The sequence below is a fragment of the Octopus bimaculoides genome, chromosome 8 (assembly GCF_046866305.1).
Source record: "Octopus bimaculoides isolate indiv1 chromosome 8, ASM4686630v1, whole genome shotgun sequence".
NCBI lineage: Eukaryota > Metazoa > Mollusca > Cephalopoda > Octopoda > Octopodidae > Octopus > Octopus bimaculoides.
This window is the reverse complement of record NC_142935.1, coordinates 96686961-96709703: the sequence shown is the minus strand read 5'-3', so window position 1 is coordinate 96709703 and position 22743 is coordinate 96686961. Positions and strand designations below refer to the sequence as shown.

The 22743-nt window shown below is 38.4% G+C and overlaps 1 protein-coding gene across 3 annotated transcripts in view; it reads right to left on the bottom strand.

The window, feature by feature from the left end:
* The window catches only part of LOC106881265 (17S U2 SnRNP complex component HTATSF1), a 100467-nt gene that overhangs the window by 23306 nt on the left and 54418 nt on the right, over window positions 1–22743 (bottom strand). Inside the window, exons 1-6 of one of the 3 annotated variants that reach the window (XM_014931586.3) lie at window positions 19444–19524; window positions 14176–14346; window positions 12920–13112; window positions 10704–10906; window positions 9706–9875; window positions 8769–8865 (exon numbers count right to left, since the gene is read on the bottom strand). In XM_014931586.3, coding sequence (XP_014787072.1) covers window positions 8769–8865; window positions 9706–9875; window positions 10704–10906; window positions 12920–13112; window positions 14176–14331 — 819 coding nt within the window. In that variant the 5' untranslated portion in view covers window positions 14332–14346; window positions 19444–19524. Of the gene's footprint in view, window positions 1–8768; window positions 8866–9705; window positions 9876–10703; window positions 10907–12919; window positions 13113–14175; window positions 14347–19443; window positions 19525–22743 lie in introns of those variants that run through there. The other 2 variants (XM_052970269.2, XM_089356851.1) reach the window with 2 other exon arrangements.

Here is a 22743-nt window from a genome sequence, read left to right as displayed (position 1 = left end):
GAATTGAAACCCCAATATCATCATCATAAGTGCACACCCTTAACCAATTGCCTGCCATGGGCCCCATTTGGGGATCTGCTAAAAACAGTCTCCCTGCCGGTTGTTCGTTGTATTTAAAGCGAATGGCTTATGGACATTGCATTTGCAGAGGTGTGTTTAACAATATTTAGTTGTTAAAGTTTGTCTTTCTTAGCTCTGGCTAATTCTGGAGGACATTTTATGTCATAAATCGCAATTTTTGAACTACAAAAATATTGACTGCTTTGAAAACGTTTTTTTTTTGTTTTGTTTTTTTCTTTTTGCATTTCCGATCAAAATATCATTTATTGAACAGAATGGAAAAGGATAAGTAAGATTTAGCTTAGCGATCCCCATTCGTGACTTTTTGAAAAATTTATCATAATTTCCAAAATAATTCACATATGAAGAAAATTTAAATATTATATATTATTTTAACTCCTATGACACCTGACAAAACCCAAAAATATGAATGAAAAATTTGGCACTTAATGGGTTAACCACTAGGCCACACACACACACACACACACAACATGTTTTCACATAGTTTCCATCTTTCAAGCATTGGTCAGCTCAGAGCAATAATAGAAGATGCTTGTCCAAGGTGCAGTGCAGTGGAACTGAACCAGAAAACATGAAGTTACAAAGTGAGCTTCTTTAACCACACAGCCACGCCTGTGCCTATCTTGATAATGAAAATTTCCTTCGTAATTATATTTAACGAAGGAAAAAAATATTTCTAAGATCTTCCATTCAAAGAAATATTGAAATGATGATGATGAAGCGTAGGTAAGATGTATTTCAGAAATATATAAATTGAGAGATTCCACAGAGCAGGGGCAAAACATCCAAAGCAGTCCACCACCAATTTTGTTAACCATCCACTTGAGAGGAACAAAATTCCTTAGACATCAACACAGTAAACTTATAATATTGTGTGAATGTGTATATATATATATATATATTTATTCACACACATACACATACATTTATACACACACACACACGTATATATATGATCACACACATACATACACATACATATATATATATGCCCACACACATATACATACACATATATATATATATATATCCACACATATACATACACATACATATATATGCACACACACATACATACATGTACATATATATATGTATACACACACATATACATACATGTGTGTGTGTGTGTGTGTGTGTGTATACATGTGTACATAAAGACATATGCAAGAGGCCATTCAAACAGGCTTGTATATAAACACAATGAACCCCCAGAATTGCATTGAAAACAACAAACTCCAACTGCATGAAGCTACATTCCAGTTCAACTTGTCCAGACACTTGAAATGGATTAAACACCATTGAGAAATACGGTCCCATGTTTACAAACAATCGCAGAGAAACTGTCTGTGAAATAACTGGTGAGGAACATACAGTATCTGGTTTGACTCCAAACAGCATTTTGAAATATAAAGTTCTGTTTATTGGAAATAAACACAACAGGGAAGAGGCTTTATAAAATATTAAAAAAAGGAGAAAAAAACAGAATTTGAAAAAACAAAAATTATACATTTTTAACAGTAGAGAAATATAGGGTTAAATATGTGGATGTGTTAGTATACATATATATATATATATTTGTGCGTGTATGTATGTGTGTGCACGTGTGTGTGTGTGTGTGTGTGTGTGTGTGTGTGTGTGTGTGTGTGTGTGTGTGTGTGTGTGTGTGTGTGTGTGTGTGTGTGTGTGTGTACAAAGACATGTGGCCTTGTGGTTTGGGAGTTGCCCTCATAATCACTAGATCGTGGGTTCACTTCCTGGCTGGATTCAGTGGTGTGTTGTGTTCTTGAGCAAAACACTTCATTTTTCCATGTTGCTCCAGTCCACTCGCCTGTAAACGGGTCACCCTACAATGGACTAGCCTCCTGATTAAGGAGAAGGTGTTGGCCTGCCCGCCTAGCCAGCATGGTAGCATCATTCAAAAGCTAAAACAATGCAAAGTGCATTGTGACCAGCGATCTGTAACATCTGAGAGTCTGGTCAATAATGATAAGATCGTGTGTGTGTGTGTGTGTGTTCATGTGTGTGTGTTCATGTGTGTGTGTGTTCATGTGTGTGTGTGTTCATGTGTGTGTATATGTGGTGTATGCATATTTGAGAATGTGTATGTGTTTACACTATTTACATTATTTACATTTGACAGATATTTGTCCTCATCTTACAGGCAGAGACAAATGGTGACAGAGAGACAGACAGAAAGACAGATAGATAACATAATGAGAATAAAAAAGATCTTGGTAAATTAACTTAGAAACATTTCCACATAAATCATAATTAATGGACAATAAATAGCTACACTTATGAAGCATGTCTAAGGATGTTTTGAGTTGTCCATTCATACATGTATATATGATATATATATATACATACATATACACACACAGACACAAAGACTCACACATATATATATATATATATATATATATATATATATATACACACACACACACTATTTAACTAGTTTCAGCTTGACAGCTGTGACTATGCTGGGGCACCACCGTTACACACACACACATACACACTCACATACACACACACACATATATATAAGAAACATCAGTTTGTTTAACTGTTTAGTGGGGTGAGCAGCAGCAAATTCAGAAAGCAGACAGATCTGTATAAAGTTTCAACTATTCCTGCAATTGGTAGCAAACATATTGCAAAACCATCTGTGACCTGCTCAGATGAAGTCTGCTAACATACAAGACAAGTGTGACTAATTAAAGTCAGTGATAGATGTATGTGTGTGTGTGTGTGTGTGTGTGTGTGTGTATACATATATATACACACATATATATAATGTGTGCATATATATATTAGTTGGAGTTTTAACAGAGATTTCTTAACATCACAGCTAAATGGCAACTACACATTAGCTTATCATTAAAGATAGGTGAGTGTGTGTGTGTGTGTGTGTGCGTGTGTGTGTGCATGTGTACGCATATGTAAACATATGTATATGTGAGTATTTATATTTATATGTAGAATACACACAAGCGCACACGCATATACATATCTGTGTGTGTGTGTGTGTGTGTGTGTGTTGTTTAACATCCGCCTTCCATGCTAGCATGGGTTGGACGATTTGATTGAGGACTGGTGAACCAGATGGCTACACCAGGCTCCAATCTGATTTGGCAGAGTTTCTACAGCTGGATGCCTTTCCGAACGCCAACCACTCAGAGAGTGTAGTAACAACAAAATCTTGGTCCCTGACTGAGAAGCATTGATGTGGGCAAAAAGTACTTTAATTTGTATTAAGAATAAAGCATGTAACCTGACTGCGAACAACTAGAAAAAAAGATGATCCATGTTTGATAAACAAGTGTCACTAAAGCAGACACTATTGACCAGTGATATTGTTATTATTATTCTTTGACAGATTTTGTAATTATGACTGTTGAATTAATTAGGCCAAAGAGAAGTCATTGTCCTGGTTTAACTATTTTAGTCTTGCATGAAACATTTCTGTCCGAGTTAAAAAAAAGAAAAAGAAAGGCATTCATTGGTTTCATTCGGAGTGTCATTGATTAAAATGCTATCACTCATTTGTCATTGATTAACACAATATCACTCGTCTGTCAAAACATAGAATATTTCACCAGATTTGATATGGCTTTGAAGAGGTCTAAAGCTCTTTCCTCTTGTGTCTATCGTATCTCAACTTCTTGTTTAACAGTTAGGAAAATGAAGTAATAGTACCGAGCCAATAAGTGTTGGCACCTTGGGTGCAGTGAGGAAAGAGATTAAAAAATGGTGGGAAAAGAGGAGCATAAAAATTGAAATAGAGTAGATCCAGAAAACGGCATTATTTGGCAGTGCAAGGAGTCTCCACAGAGTCCTCAAGACTTGAAAAGAACACACCACCTTAGTCAATGAGAAAGGAACAGCTGGTGCATTAATGACACACCCAGCAACATGACGAACACATTAGATATTATTATTATTATTATTATTATTATTATTATTATTATTATTATTATTATTAAAATAATAATAATACTTCTTAAGGCAACTGGAAATCCCATGCAAGATTGATGTCTTGCAAAAAGCAGCCTTATTGGGCACAGTGCACATCTTAAGGAAAATATTATGTCTGAGATCCTTGTTGTGACTTCACAGATGACTAAAGACTCCAGTGCATTTTTACCTACACTGTGTTACGAAGGAACAATAATGATGATGATGATGATGATGATGATGATGATGATGATGGTGAGGATGATGATGATAATCCTTTCTACTCTAGATACAAAGTCTGAAATTTGAGGGAGGGAGAATGTTGTGATCTCAGTCATTTGTACGCTATGAGAACTGGGTAACTGGCCCTCTGAGTGCGAGGACTTGAGGACAGTACTTTGCTGTTGGTGTCTGTGACATTAATAAGGTACAAGGGTTCATTTCAGCCAATCACAGCAGATGACAGATGGGCGTCCACTATTCTCACAGTCTTCAAGCCTCAGGTCTCCACTGCGAAGTCGTTTAAACCATTTTCAAGCTGACCACTCACTGGTCATTTCCTTACCAAACGTTTCATTGATATCATGAGCAGTTTCAGCTGCTTTACGTCCTTTTTTGAAGTTGAATAGCAAAATTGACAGTTCAATTTCAGATGATTGTAACAACGATGAAAAAAATATCAATGTTAATTTATTGATACATTTGGACAAGTCTATGTCTGTATTTATTATCAGACAATTGGAAAAAAAATGTCTAAAAAAATTCAAAACTCTGCAAAAATCTGGTACAAATTCTTCATGGTTCAAAACATTGCTTACTTCGCTCAGTCGCTCACAGGCTTACTCATTTACAGCTGAATGGACAGGAGTAATGTGAAATGAAGTGTTTTGCTCAAGAAAAACAACATACTGCCTGGTCTGGAAATTGAAACCATGTTCTTGTGATTATGAGCACAATGCCCTAACCAGCAGACCACGTGTCTTCCCAAGAACAAAAGTCAAAAGTTAAACCCAAGTGGAATTTAAACTGATGATGTAGAGCAATGAAACCTAACACTTTAAGACATTTAGCCCAGAGTTCTACCATTTCTGCCAAGTCAATAAATGAAATTATTTCAAGGAAATAACAAATAACTCTTCTCTCTCTCACACACACACACACACACACAAGCACAAATTGGAATGTTCTTTGACCATATTCCACTTTCAAATAACTGCAACAAAAGAGTATTTGTAAACACTAAAAATAGTAATAACAGAGAATGATTTAGTTGCAGGAAGATGCAATAATATGAGAAAATGTTGATAAAACAAGTTCTTGGGTTTCCAAACTTGCAGTGTGTAGAAAGTGTTTGGTGCTATGGATAAAGTTGACAATACCAGCAGCCAACTATTCAATAAGAGGGCATCTGTCAGACAGTAACACCATGACAGTGTAAGAAGAGATGGAACCTTGTTCAAACTCGAATAAACATCTCTTGGTCTTTATAGCCCACAAAGTAGACAAACAGAGTAATTGATAGTCTATAAATGCCCTTAATAGCCGGGAGAATATTTGTTATCACTTGCACAAAAGATCTGTGTTTACATAAAGAAATAGAAATTAAAAACAAAAGAAAAAAGAAATGAAAAAGAAAACAGCTTAGCTGAAAATATGAAAACATTCTTTACCACAACTAAAGAATGTGAAAAACCAACCTAAATATAGCAATATTTTATAAAAAAAAAAAAAAAAAAAAAAAAATTAGCTAAAATCTATAAACTTGAATAATATATTTCCAGACACTAAGCTTTTTTGTTTTTTTTTCTTAAAACCATTTGGGATTCATAACATGCAACAGCTGAGAATTCTTTAGGAATAATTATCTGCTATAAACCACAAATCATTTCTGTGAATGAAACAAGCTCTTGGAAGGGTAGCAGACAGCATGGTGATGAAATAACTGGCACTCCATCGATTATGACGACAAGGGTTCCAGTTGATCTGGTCAATGGAACGGCCTGCTTGGGAAATATTTCCCTCTATTTAACCATCTCACATCGTCTCTGATGAAGGGATATCCATAATATCTCAGAAACAGCTGTAAGACTACATCTATATCTTTTTCCTCATAAATGTCCTGAAAGCTACTCACAGCCTGGCTTTGTTACCTCAGTTTGTCTGTGTGTTTGTGTGTGTGTGTATAAAGGTTTTGCCTTTTTTTTTTGTCTTTTGTTTTTGTCATGCAAAGTACCTGGTGACCCTGTCAGTGATGTGCCATGTAAAAAGCACCCAGTACACTCTGTACTGTGGTTAGCATTAGGAAAGACATTCTGGCCATAGAAACCATGCTAAAACAGAGAATGCAGCTTGGTTCTGCTCCCAGCCTTGTCAGTTCCTTTCAAACTGTCCAACCCATACCAGCAGGGAAAACTTGACATTAAATAATGATAATACAGATGATGGTGATGATGATGATGATAATGGGGGAGGGGTACATTGTTCCACTGGAATATCTGTAACTAATAACGCTTTGGTCCCCCAAATATCATAAATGAATAAAATAAAGAAAAAGTACCGATGTACGTTTTTTGGTGGAGTGTTTATTCCATTTACAGCACTTCACCTTCTACCATTCACTGCCTTCAAAGAACCAAAGGTAAAGTTAGCAACCCCCCCCCCCCCCCGCCATCACATGACCACCACCTTCAAACAAAGCAGAGCAAAAATGAAATACTGTTAAAAGCTTTCAGCGTCTGGTGGCCAAGTCTATCGTTTCTGTGTCTACTCCCTTCACTTCCCCAGGTCGTCTCTCCAATATTGTAAACATCACTATTTAGATCCATATGTAATTATAAACAGTGAAATACTAACACAATATTTATGCAGAAACAGTTTATATTTAGGAGTCAGTGACATGGACCAGGTCAACGTTCCACAAAACAATTTTGAAGTTTGGTTGTGGGTTTTTCTTAATATTTTTTTCTTTTTTGTTTTTTTTTTCCAGTATTTTATTATCTTTACAATTTACTAGCTTCAGTCACTGGACTGTGGCCATGCTGGGGCACCACTCCAAGAGTTTAGTCAGACAAATCGACCCCCACCCATATTCATATTTTTAAAATCTGGTACTTACTCTATCAGTCTCTTTTGCCAAAGAGCTAAGTTATGATGAGGTAAACAAACCAACACCAGTTGTCAAAGGGTGGCATAAAACAATCACAAAGACATGCATGCATACATTATATTTATTTTATTATTGCCCACAAGGGGCTAAACATAGAGAGGACAAACAAGGACAGACAAAGGGATTAAGTCGATTACATTGACCCCAGTATGTAACTCGTGCTTATTTAATCGACCCTGAAAGGATGAAAAGCAAAGCTGACCTAGGCGGAATTTGAACTCATAATGTAATGGCAGACGAAATACCGCTGAGCATTTCACCCGGCGGGCTAACGATTCTGCCAGCTCACCGCCCTCATATATATATATATATATATATATATATATATATATATATAAAATCATCATTTAACGTCTGTTTTCCATGCTGGCATGAGCTGGACAATCTGACAGGAACTACGAAGTCAGAAGATTGCTGCCAAGTTCTACTGTCAGGGCTTTCATGATTTCTACAACTGGCTGCCCTTCCTAATGCCAACTACTCCGAGAGTGTAGCGGGTGCTTTTTGTGTGCCACCAGCACGAGGGCCAGTCAGGCGGCACTGGCATCAACCACACTCAGCACAGGTGCCAATCAGGCAGTACTGTCATCGGCCATGACAACAATTTCACTTGCCTCAACAGGTCTTCACAAGCACAGTTTATTGCCCAATGATTGAAAGGTACTCTTACAAGGGCCGGTTATGCTGCTCTGGCATAGGCCACAGCTAAGGTCTCACTTGGTTTGCCGGGTCTTCTCAAGCACAGCATATCTCCAAAGGTCTCGGTCAGTTGTCATCACCTCATTTAGGCCCAACGTTCGAAGGGCATGCTTCACCACTTCATCCCAGGTCTTCCTGGGTCTACCTCTTCCACTGGTGCAGTTCTCCTGCTCACCAGCTCTGGTCAAACCATCCAACCCATACTAGCAGGGAAAACAGGCATTAAAGGATGATGATGATGATGATATATTATACTAAATCATTGTCCATACGTTGAACTAGTCTTAGGACAAATTTTCCTATACAGCGAAATTTCTTACAACGAATTTTCCGGACATGGCTTACTCTCCAGCTGGAGAGGCAAGAAAGAAAATGGTGGCGAAGAAGCATCACAAGGCAAACCCTCAAGGTACTTAGCCAACTGCTTGCTCCTAGATACATAGAATGATGTGGCACACCTTGTGACCCTGGTGGCTTATATATTCCATCATTGCCAAAACATTTGATCGGCTAGTTTATTATGTGCAGCAACAGCAACAGCAACAACAACAACGATGACGAAAAATACCTTAGGAATGAGAACCCAGGTTCGAAATTTCCTCAAGACACCTGATGAAGGCTGGAGGGTATATCAGCCGAAATGTTGTGTTAACAACAAACACGATAAGGACAAATATCCGTCGAATGTAAATAATGTACATAATTATTTCCATTATTTCCATCTACCCAATCCACTCAGAAAGCTTTGTTCAGCTTGAGGCTATAGTAAAAGACATTTGCCCAAGGTAAATAATGTAAATAATGTACATAATTCCTCATCTCTTATAAATATAGAAGTGTACAAAATATATTATTTACTAACCTCAAATTCTTTAGGTTCAAACATGTTTTGTAGAATGACAGTTTTTTCCCGTTTGAATCTCATACCACGCAGTGGTTCTGGGCGCCAGTCAAACAACCTAGAGGAAAAAAAAAACAATTGTTAGATTTTTTTCTTAAAAGCAATCAATTAAATATGCAATCAATATATGACAATATATGAAAAAATTCCAAGTGTGGTTGTGTAGAGATGAAGTTTGCTTCACAACCACCTGGTTTCAGATTTGGTTCCTCTGTGTGAAATTCTGAGGAAGTGGTTTCCAGTAGAGTCTGAAGCCAACCAAAGCCTCAAGAGTAGATATGGCACACGGAAACTGAAAGGAGCCCTTCATATTTATGTGTACATTGCGTAAGAGTCTGTGTTTATATGTATATATGGTGTGAGTGGTGTGTTTGTATCTCCTTGTCTTGCAATTGCCTGATAGTTGTAAACGAGTGTCACTGTCATAGAAGCAGTGTCGTTCATTTACAAAATGTGAAAACATGTCCGACCACGGGGAAATATTGATTTCAAATTTTAGCACAAGGCCAGCAATTTTAAGGGAGGATATAAGTCGATTGCATCAACCCCAGTATTTAACTGGTACTTATTTTATGGACCCCAAATGGATCAAAGGCAAAGTCAACCTCGGTGGAATTTGAACTCAGAATGTAAAGATGGACGAAATGCTGCTAAGCATTTTGCCCAGCATGCTAATGATTCAGCCAGCTCACAACCATGGGGAAATATTAACATTTATAGCAACAGGTGAGGGTAGGTGTCAGGAAGGATACCCAGCTGTAGAAAATCTGCCTCAACAAACTCTGTCCAACCCATGCAACTTTTGGAAAAGTGAATGTTAAAAAACTATTTCATTCATTAACTTTTTTTGTTACATAAAAACTAATTAAGGCGAATTAAGTTAAAATATGAGACTTACTTTTCTTGTTTCTCTTTGAATTTCTTTTTCTCTTTGTTCGTTAACTTTCGTTTTTTTTTTGATGGATCAAATTTACCTTTCATTTCAAATTTTGCCATCTCTACTTTGATCTTTTTCCCTCGTACATCATAACCATCCAAGATCTGCAGCGCTAGGCTCACAGACTCCGGCTGAAATAGGAAAACTTTCAGAATTAATCAATTTGTATTGATGAATCCATGTTAAGGTAATTCTCAACCGGAGGAGGAAGGAACCCGTGGAAGGGGTAAACCCAGGAAGACATGGGACGAAGGGGTGAAGCACAATCTTCAAATGTTGGGCCTCAATGACAAGCAACCGAGACCATTGGAAATATGCTGTGTTTGAGAAGACTCGTCAAGCCAAGTGAGATCATAGTTATGGCTGATGCCAGTGTCGTGTAACTGGCCCATTAAAACCACCCGTCAATTATCGGGCGATATGCTGTGCTTGTGAAGACCTGTTGAACTGAGTGAAATCGTAGTCATGGCCGATGCCAATGTTGTCTGCCTGGCACGTGAAAAACACCATTTGAGCATTGGGCCTCATGGAGGCAGTGATGGGTGACCAAGGCTTTGGCAGTATACTGTGCTTGTGAAGACCTGTCAAGCCAAGTGAGACCATAGTCATGACCAATACCTGTGCCAGGCCATCGGCATCCAGGCTAGTGGCACATAACAAAACACCCACTACACTCTCAGGGTGGTTGGCGTTAGGAAGAGCATCCAGCCGTAGGTACCTTGCCAAATCAGATCAGGACCTGATGCAGCCCCCTGGCTGACCAGTTTTCAGTCAAAACGTCCAACCCATGCCAGCAGGGAAAGCAGGCATTAAACGATGATGGTGATGGTGATGGTGATGATGAGGAGGAGGAGGAGCAGGAGTTGCTTCATCTGACAAAAAATTCTTGAAGGCAGTGCTCCAGCATGGCTGAGGTCTAATGACTGAAACAAATGAAAAATAAAAGAGAAATTATTCACCTTGATATAACAACATAGTCCGTCCCCTTTCGGTTGACCATTGTCATCTTTATAGAGTTTGATTTTTGCTGCCCTCTTCATCGGGTCATGCATGATAAGACCACACTTTTTCATTATTGACAGGAATTCTTCATCTGTGATGTCAAGCGGAAGCCCAGACACATAAACATTCAGATTGTGTTTATCATCAACATGGAACCAACCTAAAAAGAAAACCCACAAAAAATAACTAAAATGAGAAAAAGGTGAGAAAAAAACTGGGTTTTTGTTTTTTTTAATAAAGACTGTTATGTTTGGAAATGGTCGTTTTAGGCCAAGTCAAAGACTACGACAGAATATTAACATAAGAACAAGTAAAACTAGAAAATATTGTTTTCAGTCATGTTTGTGTCTGTGGACAAGATATCTCAAGAGCTGCCGGATGGATTTGGATGAAGCTTTCAGGGATGTTTGTCCATGTGGGGATCGATCCAGTACCGGACAAGGATTCTGGATTATTTTTCCTGTTATTTTTCGTTTTTAGTATTCTCGTTTGTGAGAGCAGTAGAGTACAACTCATTGGAAAACCGAGGCAAAACGAGTAAACTTAATTTGAAGTTAGTGAATTTGAGTTAGCATGTCCATGCACTGGTTATTCTATCATCAGAGACAAGGTATGAATATTTTAGACAGGAAAAATTTACAGTTTACAAGGGATAAAATTCACAGTTTATTACGAATAAAATATAAGAATAAAGGAGTAGAATAAAAGTAGTTAGAAGAATATAGGCATGAAACTGTGAAATTAGTATTTCGGTCGATAACTGATGAAGAATTAGAGTCCTTCCGAGTTTGTCCTATGTGTACGGTTTTTAGTATTTAATGCATTTTCCATGTATTATTTATATATAAGAACTACAGAAACGTAGCCTAGTGACAAGTCAAAAGACAACGTTAGACAAGAATAATAAGGGAAATAATCGGTTCAAGATGTCAGTACACCAATACAAGGGAGATAATTCTATGACTAAGTTAATGACGTCATAAAAATCTGTTGGATCTTTCAAAGTATAATTAAAATAAAAAATTATAGCAAAAATTCTCTAAAGAATTCTTTTTGTTTTAGCATGTATGTAAATATTGGGTTAAAAAAGTTGAAGGTTGCCCCCTAAAGTTCTAGAAATTCTTACATCTCTAAGCAATATTTTATTTAAGTACATCATACAAGTTATTATCAAGACGACTACAATGCAGTTATTCCTGTTTCAACCCAGTCTTAGATTCAGTCAATTGGTAAACATAAAAAATTTAGATGCATACACAGCATTTATAGGCGAATACAATGGCTGGTGCCAAAGTACAGACAGAAAGATATTCAAGTTATGCATACAATTAATTGAACCTTACCAAGTCTATTACTAGTCATCGGGCTAACCCAGAAATGCACATTCTATTAAAAACATGGTCCATAATATACTTCGGAACACACGAGGAGCAGGTTCCAAGAGAGGTGAAAAACTTGTGATCAAATGAAGTCCATACTTGACCATCCTAACTTTTCTCTATGTGCAAAGAATTCAGAAAAATGCACCCATGATGGAGCTACATAAAAGGCACTGATGCTGGCATCACGTAAAAGGCATCCATCCCATGCTAGTGGCAAGTAACAGGCTTCCATACTGGCACCACATAAAAAAGCACCCAGTACACTCATGGTGGTGATGATGATGATATCCATCAAGTTCATTTTCAAGACAGCAAAGGTCAAAAATAATTAGTCTGTTAGGCAATACTAAAGAAAGTCTTCTTTGATCAGGCTCAATGAAAATGTACATTGCTTTAGTCTAGGATATCATCATTGCCGAGGTTGACTTTGCCTTTCATCCTTTCAGGGTCGATAGATTAAGTACCAGTTGCGTACTGGGGTCGATCTAATCGACTGGCCCCCTCCCCAAAAATCTCGGGCCTTGTGCCCAGGGTAGAAAAGAATTTCTTCTCTTCAAGGCAGCAAGCTGGTGGAAACGTTAGCACGCCAGGCGAAATGATTAGCGGCGTTTCGTCTGTCTCTACGTTTCGAGTTCAAATTCTACCGAGGTTGACTTTGCCTTTTAACCTTTCAGGGTCAATAAATTAAGTACCAGCTGCATACTGTGGTCAATCTAACTGCCCCCCCCCAAACATTTCAGGTGTTGTGCTTAGAGTAGAAAAGAATATTACATATAATTAAAGTTCCTTACCAGGATCTTCTGATTTTTGCGCTGGTTTATACTTGGCACTGGTATCACTGGGTTTGTTCTGTTCATCGCTATAGGAGACTGGTTTGGGAGGCTCTTGGTTATATTCAATATCAGCAGTACTATTGTTTGTAACATTCGCAGCATCAGCAACACCATAATTCATCTGATACTGAGCAATGAAATCCTCATCAATCTGAAATGAGAGTCACGCATTTATGTAAGCAGCCTTGATTACCAAATTTCAAGAAGGATGGCAAAACAACTTATTACTGCAGGGTTTATATTTGTATTTTTTTTTGTCTTGTACTTGTTAAGCCATTTACCATTTAAACTGGCCACATCCAGTCCATGTACCCTACTTGTTTTATGTTCAAACCGGCCAGATCTAACCTCTCACACATACCCTTCAATGTCATTTGGAAAATAAACTACTGAACCAATCATTTCAAAGCTATGAGAGAATGCATGGTTAATTCAAGACAATCTTATATAATAATCCAGCTCGTTCCTCTGTTACTTAGCCTGTCTGTAATGCCTCCATGTGATTAGTTGATGGGGGTGGGCGAGTGTAAGGTGGGAAGGAGAGAGATGGGGAGGGAGATCACTGCAAATATAGCAACAAAGTTCGTTAAAGTAATTTGTTTAACCCTTTAACATTTAAACCAGCCACACCCAGCCAATATATTCTGCCTGTTCTTTGTTAAAACCAGCCAGATCCAGCCTCTCACACCTACCCTACAATACCATTCTAGAAATAAACAATCAAATCACTGAAATCTCAAAGTAATGAGACAATGCTTGATTATTAATTAAAAACAATGTGGATAAATAAGTATTGCATTTGACAGAGAAATCTGAATGATGAAGGGTTAGACAAACACGAGGCAAAGTGGTCAATGCCGGTGGCACATGGAAAGCTCCTTTTGAGTGTTGGGCCTCACGGAGGCAATGACCGAAACCTTTGGCATTATGTCGTGCTTGAGAAGAAGACCCATCAAGCTAAGTAAAATCACAGTCATGGCAAATACTGGTGTCATGCAAATGGCACCTGTGCCTGTGGCACATAAAAGCACCCATTACACACTTGGAGTGGTTGGCGTTAGGGAAGACATCGAGTGGTAGAAACCATGCCAAATCAGACTGGAGTCTAGTGCAGCCATCCCAGGTCAAACTGTTCAGGCCATGCCAGCATGGACAATGAACATTAAATGATGATGATGATGATGGTGGTGATGAAGAAAGACAGCAGTACTTACCTTAGGCACATACACTTTTTGTTTAAAATCCCATTCATACACGGTCCCATCTTTGTCTGTATAAGTAATTGCAGAAGAACTTTCTTGAGGTTCAAATTTCCCTTCTTTTTCAAGTTCTTGTTGGCGTAGTTGTTCGTCAAAATCAGAAGCATCCATCCTTCTGTTTACATTCTAGAAATGAAAATGGGAAAAAAAAAAAGCCTTCACTAATTACTGACCCACCAAATATAAGCTATAAGGCTTCTACCTTTGTTGGCAACAAAGGGCCTCTCCTTTAGAGTAAAAAAGGAGATTGTATGATACCTGTGTCCAAACAGCCATGCTACATGGCAGTGAAACATGGGCTGTGACTGCAGATGACATGCAAAGGCTTGAAAGAAATGAATCTAGTATGCTCTGCTGGATGTGCAATGTCAGTGTGCATATGCACCAATGTAAGCGCCTTAAGAGGAAAATTGGGAATAAGGGGCATCAGATGTATATATATATATATATATATATATATATATATATATATATATATATATATATATATTGGAGCCTGGTGCAGCCATCCGGTTCACCAGTCCTCAGTCAAATGTCCAACCCATGCTAGCATGGAAAGCAGACGTTAAACGATGATGATGATGATATACACACATACATATATTTATATATATACATATATATATATATATATATATATATATATATATATATATACACACACACACACATACATATATATATACATACACTGATGATCATCACACACACACACACAACAGGTTCCTTTCAGATTCCGTCTACCAAATCCACTCGAAAGAAGGCTTTGCTCAGTCCAGAGCAAGAGTAAAAGGCAAATGCCAAAGACGCTGAACCCAAAACCATGCGTTTGGGAAGCAAGCTTCTGGACCACACAGCAACACCTATCATCGTGTAGATTACTTGTTCTTTGACTTGACTAAAAATATGGCTGAATTCAACTGAGAATATGACAAGTATTTATTGCTTCAACCCTGAGATGAAGAGAAAGTTGACAGTACTTTTACCTGGCAGGTAGAAATCCAATTAAACTTAGACTATCAGAAAACCGCGAGTGAGGGTTCTGTTTGGTTTTGACAATAACCCAACTTAACGGCAAATCTAATGTATGGATTGAGTTACTTCCCTTTAATTTTCGAAATTACAGTAATATTCTCTGCAAGATGTGATGGCAGCTTAAGTATTAAAATCATTAGACAACCAATATACTTTTTATTATTGGAATAAAGCAATAATAAAAGCAGTAGTAATAGCAGTAGTTAATAAAATGAGCACCAGAGAAAGCTCCCTAGAAGTTCTTGTCTCCCTATGAAAGCTCCCAAGAAGGTCTCTCGTGTTAACCAGTGTGACCTTAATCAACAATGGAGGTGAATGCTCCTAAAGCATTAGAGCCAAAGGTAAAATTAGGATAGGAAAAGTTTAGGGAGTTATTAACTCTGCTGGCAGCAAAGGGACTCTCTCTCTCTCTCTCTCTTTCTCTCTCTCTCTATCTATCTATCTCTCAGTAGATTGTATAATGTTTGTGTACAAAGTATGATATTGCATGATGAGAAAACATGCTCACTGAAAGCCGATGTGCAAAGGAGGGAAAGAAATCAAATGATGGGCGGCAGAAGCTGACTAATTCTCACGCAGCATCGGACAAATGAACAAATGACGATCAAGACGACAGCAACAATCACGAAATAACAGACTCGTTATGTAGAGAGCCTCTATGCAGTCATTTAACCTACTAGAAGTAGCAGCTAAATCACCCCAAAATCACACTAGTCTTAAAGATACTGAGTGGTCAGATAAACTTATTGGATTTATTTCCCTATGTGGTAAGAAGTTTGCTCCCCAATCAAATAGTCTCAGGTTCAGTCCCACTGCGTGGCACCTTGGGCAAGTGTCTTCTACTATAGCCTCAGGCTGACCAAACCCTTGTGAGTGGATTTGTTAGACGGAAACTGAAAGAAACCTGTCATATATATATATATCATCATCATCATCATTTAACGTCCGTTGTCCATGCTGGCATGGGTTGGACGGTTTGACTGGGCTGGCATGCTTGAAGGGTGCGCCAGGCTCCAATCTGATTTCACATGGTTTTCTATAGGTGGATGCCCTTCCTAATGCCAACCACTCTGAGAGTGTAATGCATGTGATTACATGCCACCAACACAGGTGCCATTTGCGTGACACCGGCATCTGCCATGACTGCGATTTTGCTCGGCTTGATGAGTCTTCTCAAGCACGACATAATGCCAAAGGTCTTGGTCATTGCCTCCGTGAGGCCCAACAACATATATATATATATATATATTTATATATATATATATATATATATATTATGATGCATCCTTCTGAGAACCACTGATCTAAGCAAAAATGAGGCCTTAAAGTCATGTCATTTATGTCTATGCCCCTGCATACAATCTGTCCCTGACAAATCTCTCCCCACCAACTCATCTTCCTAACACTCCCACTCCACCTACTGCCCTGTCTTCCACTCTCATGAACTTACCTACCCACTCACACCCGGTCCAATCCTCTCTGCCACTTCTCTTAAATTCTCCTCCATGTAACTTGAAAGTAAGGACTGACACATCTTCACTACCATTTTCTCGCTTTCCCATTTGGAACAACCACGTATCTCTTCTACTTCAAGACACCTGTTTCTCTCTTTCTATCATATTTTAGTCTCTCGTCACCTGGCATGAAGCCACTGCCCTCCATACTACTCTTTCCTAAGTTGAGGAAAGAGTTTTGGTAACCTCACTCATGCTCATTATTTACATTATTTACATTTGTTGGATATTTGTCCTCATCTTGTTTGCTGTTAACACGTTTCAGCTGATATACCCTCCAGCCGAAACATTGTGTTAACAACAAAGATGAGGACAAATATCTGTCAAATGTACATAATTCCTCATCTCTTAAATATAGAACTGTACTCACTCATGCTGGTGCCATATAAAAAACACACCCAGTAAAGTGGATGGCATTAGAAAAGGACATCCAGCAAAAGAAACTATGCGAAAGCAGACAGTGGAGCCTAACCCAGTTCTCTGGTCAGTCAGCTCCTCTCAAACCATCCAAGTCATGCCAGCATAGAAAATGGATGTTACATGATGATAATGATAAATGATGACATTGTGAAAGAACCATTCCAGCCATTTATTCCAATACAAAGCAGTTAAATTTATTTCATGAGATGATAACATTTTTGTCACATTACTGAGACCTGGTCACTATCACAGTTTCACTGCAACTGTTGGAAAATTTGTTAATCATAATCTTTTTCTTCTTTCAAGGTATGTAAAGGTTTCTTGTATTCAAGAAGACTGACTTTCACCTGATGAAATCAGTCACCATTAGTCATATTTAACCAATCCCCAATCTTATGAGGTCAAACTACATGAATAGAACAAACCCATATTCTTCTAAGTCCAACCTGAACGAAAAAATGGAAAAGAAAAGTTACTCATTTCAATCATTGGATTGTGGCCATGCTGGGGCACCACATTGAAGATAGGTGTCCTCATCTTGTTTGTTGTTATCACGTTTCAGCTGATGTGTTCTCCAGCCTTCATCAGGTGTTCTGGTGGAATTTTGAACCCAACCCTTTATTTGACTAATGGGGTACACTATGCCCACGGGCATATAGCAATGACAAAAGACCGAGACCTCGGGAGATGTGCTGTGACTGAGAAGACCTGGTAAATAAAGTGAGTCCACAGCTGTAACCTGCACCAGTGTCACATAACCAGCCAACTCAAAAGTACCTTGGATCGTAGGGCAACATGCCATGCTTGAGGAGACCTATTGAGTCAAGTACATCAAAATCAAATGGAAATTGTAGTTGTGATCCCCGTGCCGGTGGCACGTAAAAAGCACCCACTACATTCTCAGAGTGGTTGGCGTTAGGAAGGGCATCCAGCTGTAGAAACATTGCCAGATCAGACTGGAGCCTGGTGCAGCCTCCTGGCTTCCCAGACCCCAGTCGAACCGTCCAACCCATGCCAGCATGGAAAACGGACGTTAAATGATGTTGATGACGATGATAAGAATGCGGGCTACTAACCCTTGGATTGAAAGTTCAATCCTGGAAAAATAACATCAGCAACATACCTGAGGAATGAGAACAGTGTACCCCATTAGTCAAATAAAGGGTTGGGTTTGAAATTTCCCCAAGACACCTGATGAAGGCTGGAGAATACATCAGCTGAAACGTTGTGATAACAACAAACAAGATGAGGGCAAATATCCGTCCATTGTAAATAATGTACATAATTCCTCATCCCCAAAACGTAAAATAGTATAATTAAAGGTTACTCTAACAGCAGAGGTGACAAAAGATCTGTGAGAGAGAGGTTGAGAACCCTGCTAACCAGCTGGGTGGTTGTTTTGTTTTCTTTTCAAGAAATAGCAGCCTAATATCCCTGAAATCATGAAAAAGTTAGTGGGGGATTTTGTAAAATATAATCCTGAATACACGAAACGGCGGGATGGCCATAGATGGAACGTCACTGATCAGGGATCTGCACTATCAAGCCGATTTAGGACTAAACAAAACATGATATGAAATTTATGTTGAAAATATAATGATGTTATGTATGGATGATAAATAAAAACGATTTTGATCGGACAGCCGAAGCGAGGATTTGCGTCATTTCATCCATCAGCTATCTTCAACAGTTCGCGATATAAACAATGAGAAACGGTCCCGGCACCAAACACCGTCTAAATAAATAGTCCAGCACGTGAATATATTTATTATTGCAATAGAATGTGGCGAGTGGGAAGCTCTGCCAGGAGGAAAGTTATGAGCATCGTAATATGCGACTTTGCTTTGTGAATCTTGTTGTGAATGCCAAAAAGACGTCATTCTTGTGAAACAATGTCGCGGTAGTCGTAGAGTGAACAGAATCATTTAACCAACGAACTTTGCGTTCTGGTTTCGATTCCTGATTGCAACCATTCGCACTTACGCCGCTCATATCTCTGAAGAAGGAATGAATTCCACAGAATCTAATTTCCCTTTTTCTTAAATAGAATCCTTGTGCTTATATACGATATTATAATGTAACAGAAAAAAGAAACCCATTGCCTTTTACGTTTAGAGCTTCCAGAATTAAATAAAAAAAAAACGAAAAATGTATAAATATATAGCTTGAATGTTTGCTTGTTAAGTTTGCCATCGATTGTGTGATTAGTTCGAACATTGAAATAAAATAACATGAGATATCTCATCATATTTACCAGACACCGAGCTATTTATATTCAGACCTCAGCCATGATTGTAAGACATACGGTAGTCGTAAAATATAGTTTTGAATTAAAATATATAATTATTTCAGATATAACACAGAATTATTATAGCATAAATCGCGATAAATCTAAAATTCTTGATAATGCTAAAGATGTGTTTTATTTTATTTATTTCATGGTTATAGGAAAATTTAAGATCTAACGATATGCCAAAAATTAGATTAAAGAGGGGAAATAACTACGATGAAAATGAACAAAATAAATAAGAAATGCGCCCTTTTAAAGCCTCAGTTTCCCGGTTTCGATGGCGTATGTGTTCCTCAGCTGGACGGGACGCCAGTCCATCGCAGCGTTACTCATTTTTGCCGGCTGAGTGGACTGGAGCAACGTGAAATAAAGTGTTTTGCTCAAGAACACAACGCGTCGCCCGGTCCAGGAATCGAAACCACAATCTTACGATAATGATGCGGACACCCTAACCACTAAGCCACGCCCCTTCACAGTTGAATTAATTAGTTAAATGATAATTAATTAAGAGAAGTGGTAGATGGACATAACAGTTATTTCCCTTGTGCTATTGCCGTTTGTCGACTTTCATAAGTTCTGACCTTGTATTAATTAACGGTATCGAAACTCTATTCAGGTTGTAATCTATTCCTGTTATGTGCGTCAAAGTAAGGGCTGAACTACATAACTGTGCTCCCGCGACTCCTGGAATTTGTTACATGAATATTTCTTGGTAGTGCTAAAGAATACGCACACCACCCGTTTTCGGCGTAACAAAAACCCTAACCCCAAACATCGGTGTGCGTATTCTTTACTTTCGCCAATTTCTTTTAAGGAAATTTCTCAGGGCAAGACTTCCTTTTATATCCCCCCCCCCCCAGCACCCCTTTTCGGCTCCTTTTTTTTTATTTATTTATTTTTGTTTTACACAAACCCCCGTTTTCGGCTACGGAGAATACGAATCTGCAAAAAAAATTGGCATTTTTAAATTACCCCCACCCGATTAATTTCTTCATTTTTAACTTTTTTCAGAATTTTTCTTTTTTTTTTTCTTTTTCAAAATATGCGGAAAAATACGGAGATTATGATTCTGAAAAAAATTTCCGAAAATTTTTCTAGTTAGGGTTAGGGAAAAAAAGTGAAAAATGACGAAATTGCGAGGAAGGAGAGGGGCCAGAAATTTCAAAATTCCGAATTTTGGCAATTTTCCAGAATCTCCGTATCCGAAAACGGGGGTTTTTGGCAATAAAAAAAAAAAATTAAATAATTTGTGAGAAAATTGCAGGGACAGGAGGAAGTTTTTCCTTTGCCAGGCCTGCGGCATACCAAACATCTTTAGCAACAAATTCCCTTCTGATAATCTTTTCGGTTTTAATAACGCTGGTATTTATCTTTTACTTGTTTCAGTCATCAGACGGCGGCCATGCTGCAGCACCACCTTGAAGTATTTTTAGTCGAGCGAATCGACCCCCAGTACTTTTTTTTTAAAGTCAGGTTTTTATTCTTTTGATCACTCTGACCGAACCGCTAAGCTACGGGGACATAAACACACCATCACCGGTCATGGGGGACAAACACAGACACAAAGATGCGTGCACACACACACACACACATATAGACATTCTTTCAGTTTCTGACTACCAAACCTACTTGCAAGTTTTTGATTGGTTGGAGGTTATAGTAAAGATGCTACGTACTTCTCTCTTTTGTCATTTCATTTGAAAGGCTCAGTATCCTGAGTTCGTCCTTCACTACTCCGTCACATGTCTTCCTGGGTCTCCTTCTTCTACGTGTTCCACCTACTTTGAACGATCAGCATTTCTTTATGGAGCTGTTGGCATCCATCTGTGTTGCATGACCAAACAAGCACAGACTTCTCTCTTGTGCACCACATTTAATTCCTTTCATGCCTAACTTCTCTCTCAGTACACTAGCACTCTGTCAAACATAGACACTTACATTACACATCCAGTGGAGCTATAAGCCTTGTTCCCCCCTTGCGAAACTAGGTTTATCGACACAGACAATGCCTTTTCAAATGGATAGGCCTCTTGTATCAATTAACTAAGATTTTGTTTGTCTATTTGCCACATAAATGTAAAAATTTTTCTTCTCTTGCTACTGATGCTTTAAGACTGTCACCCTAATGAAATTCCTTACACACATTGATATACATGTGCACACACACACTCGGTGTGAATGATATACATATATATTTCTTTATTACCCACAAGGGGCTAAACACAAAGGGATTAAGTCGATTACATCGAGCCCAGTGCGTAACTGGTACTTATTTAATCGACCCCGAAAGGATGAAAGGCAAAGCCGACCTCCGCAGAATTTGGAGTCAGAACATAACAGCAGGCGAAATACCGCTAAACATTTCGCCCAGTGTGCTAACGTTTCTGCCAGCTCACCGAGTGATATACATATACACAGACTGACAGAGAGTGTGGTAAATGTATAGAGAGAGAGGGATGCTGTCCAGTGAGCGAAACAAGTAAAAGATACATAATTATAATTATGGTAGTAAGCCTCTTGCTGACCAAAGCTTTGTAAGTGAAACTTGGCCAATGGAAATTGTGTGAAAAGCCACGGGGGGGGGGGGGGTCAGCTTTTTGGTCGAAGATTTAGTTTTTTCCTTGGTTTAACATCATCTCTTGCCTCTCGGGTCTCTTCAGCAGAATCTACACAATTATAAGCATTTGAGTTTGGTCTCCAGTTTAAAAATTCCTTACTTCTTCCTTCCAAACACCTAAACACTGGAATGGTCATAAGTACTGCCCTTCCCTCACTGTCTGTGCCTCAGAAGAAGAAAACATCTTTAACCAATCCTCTAAGATCCTATTCTCCTATCTATACAAACTTTGCGCAGATTTATACACTCTTGTTTACAAACAGTGAACAGGAAAGCACAGAGTAAAATCCTGGCAACATCCTGTTGACTCATGAAACAATTAAATGGCTTAGTAAATCCTTTTATTCTTGGTTAACAAAACTGGTTTCTTCTTTCTTTACATCATTATCATCATCATATCTGCTTATCTCTTTAATTGCAGAACTATCAGTCATAAACAAAACAAAATTATTATTTGTTTTTCAATCATTAATAACCTCTAAGTAGAGAATTGTTATCAGAACGGTTGTTGTTGTTGTTGTTGAGTAGTCTTCATAAGATGTACACTGGCACAGAGATAGCAGATCAATTGCTGATGGAAACTCCTTCAGTACATTATCACAGATATCGAATACAAGATGGGATGGGAGTGGGGTAGGAGGTCTGAT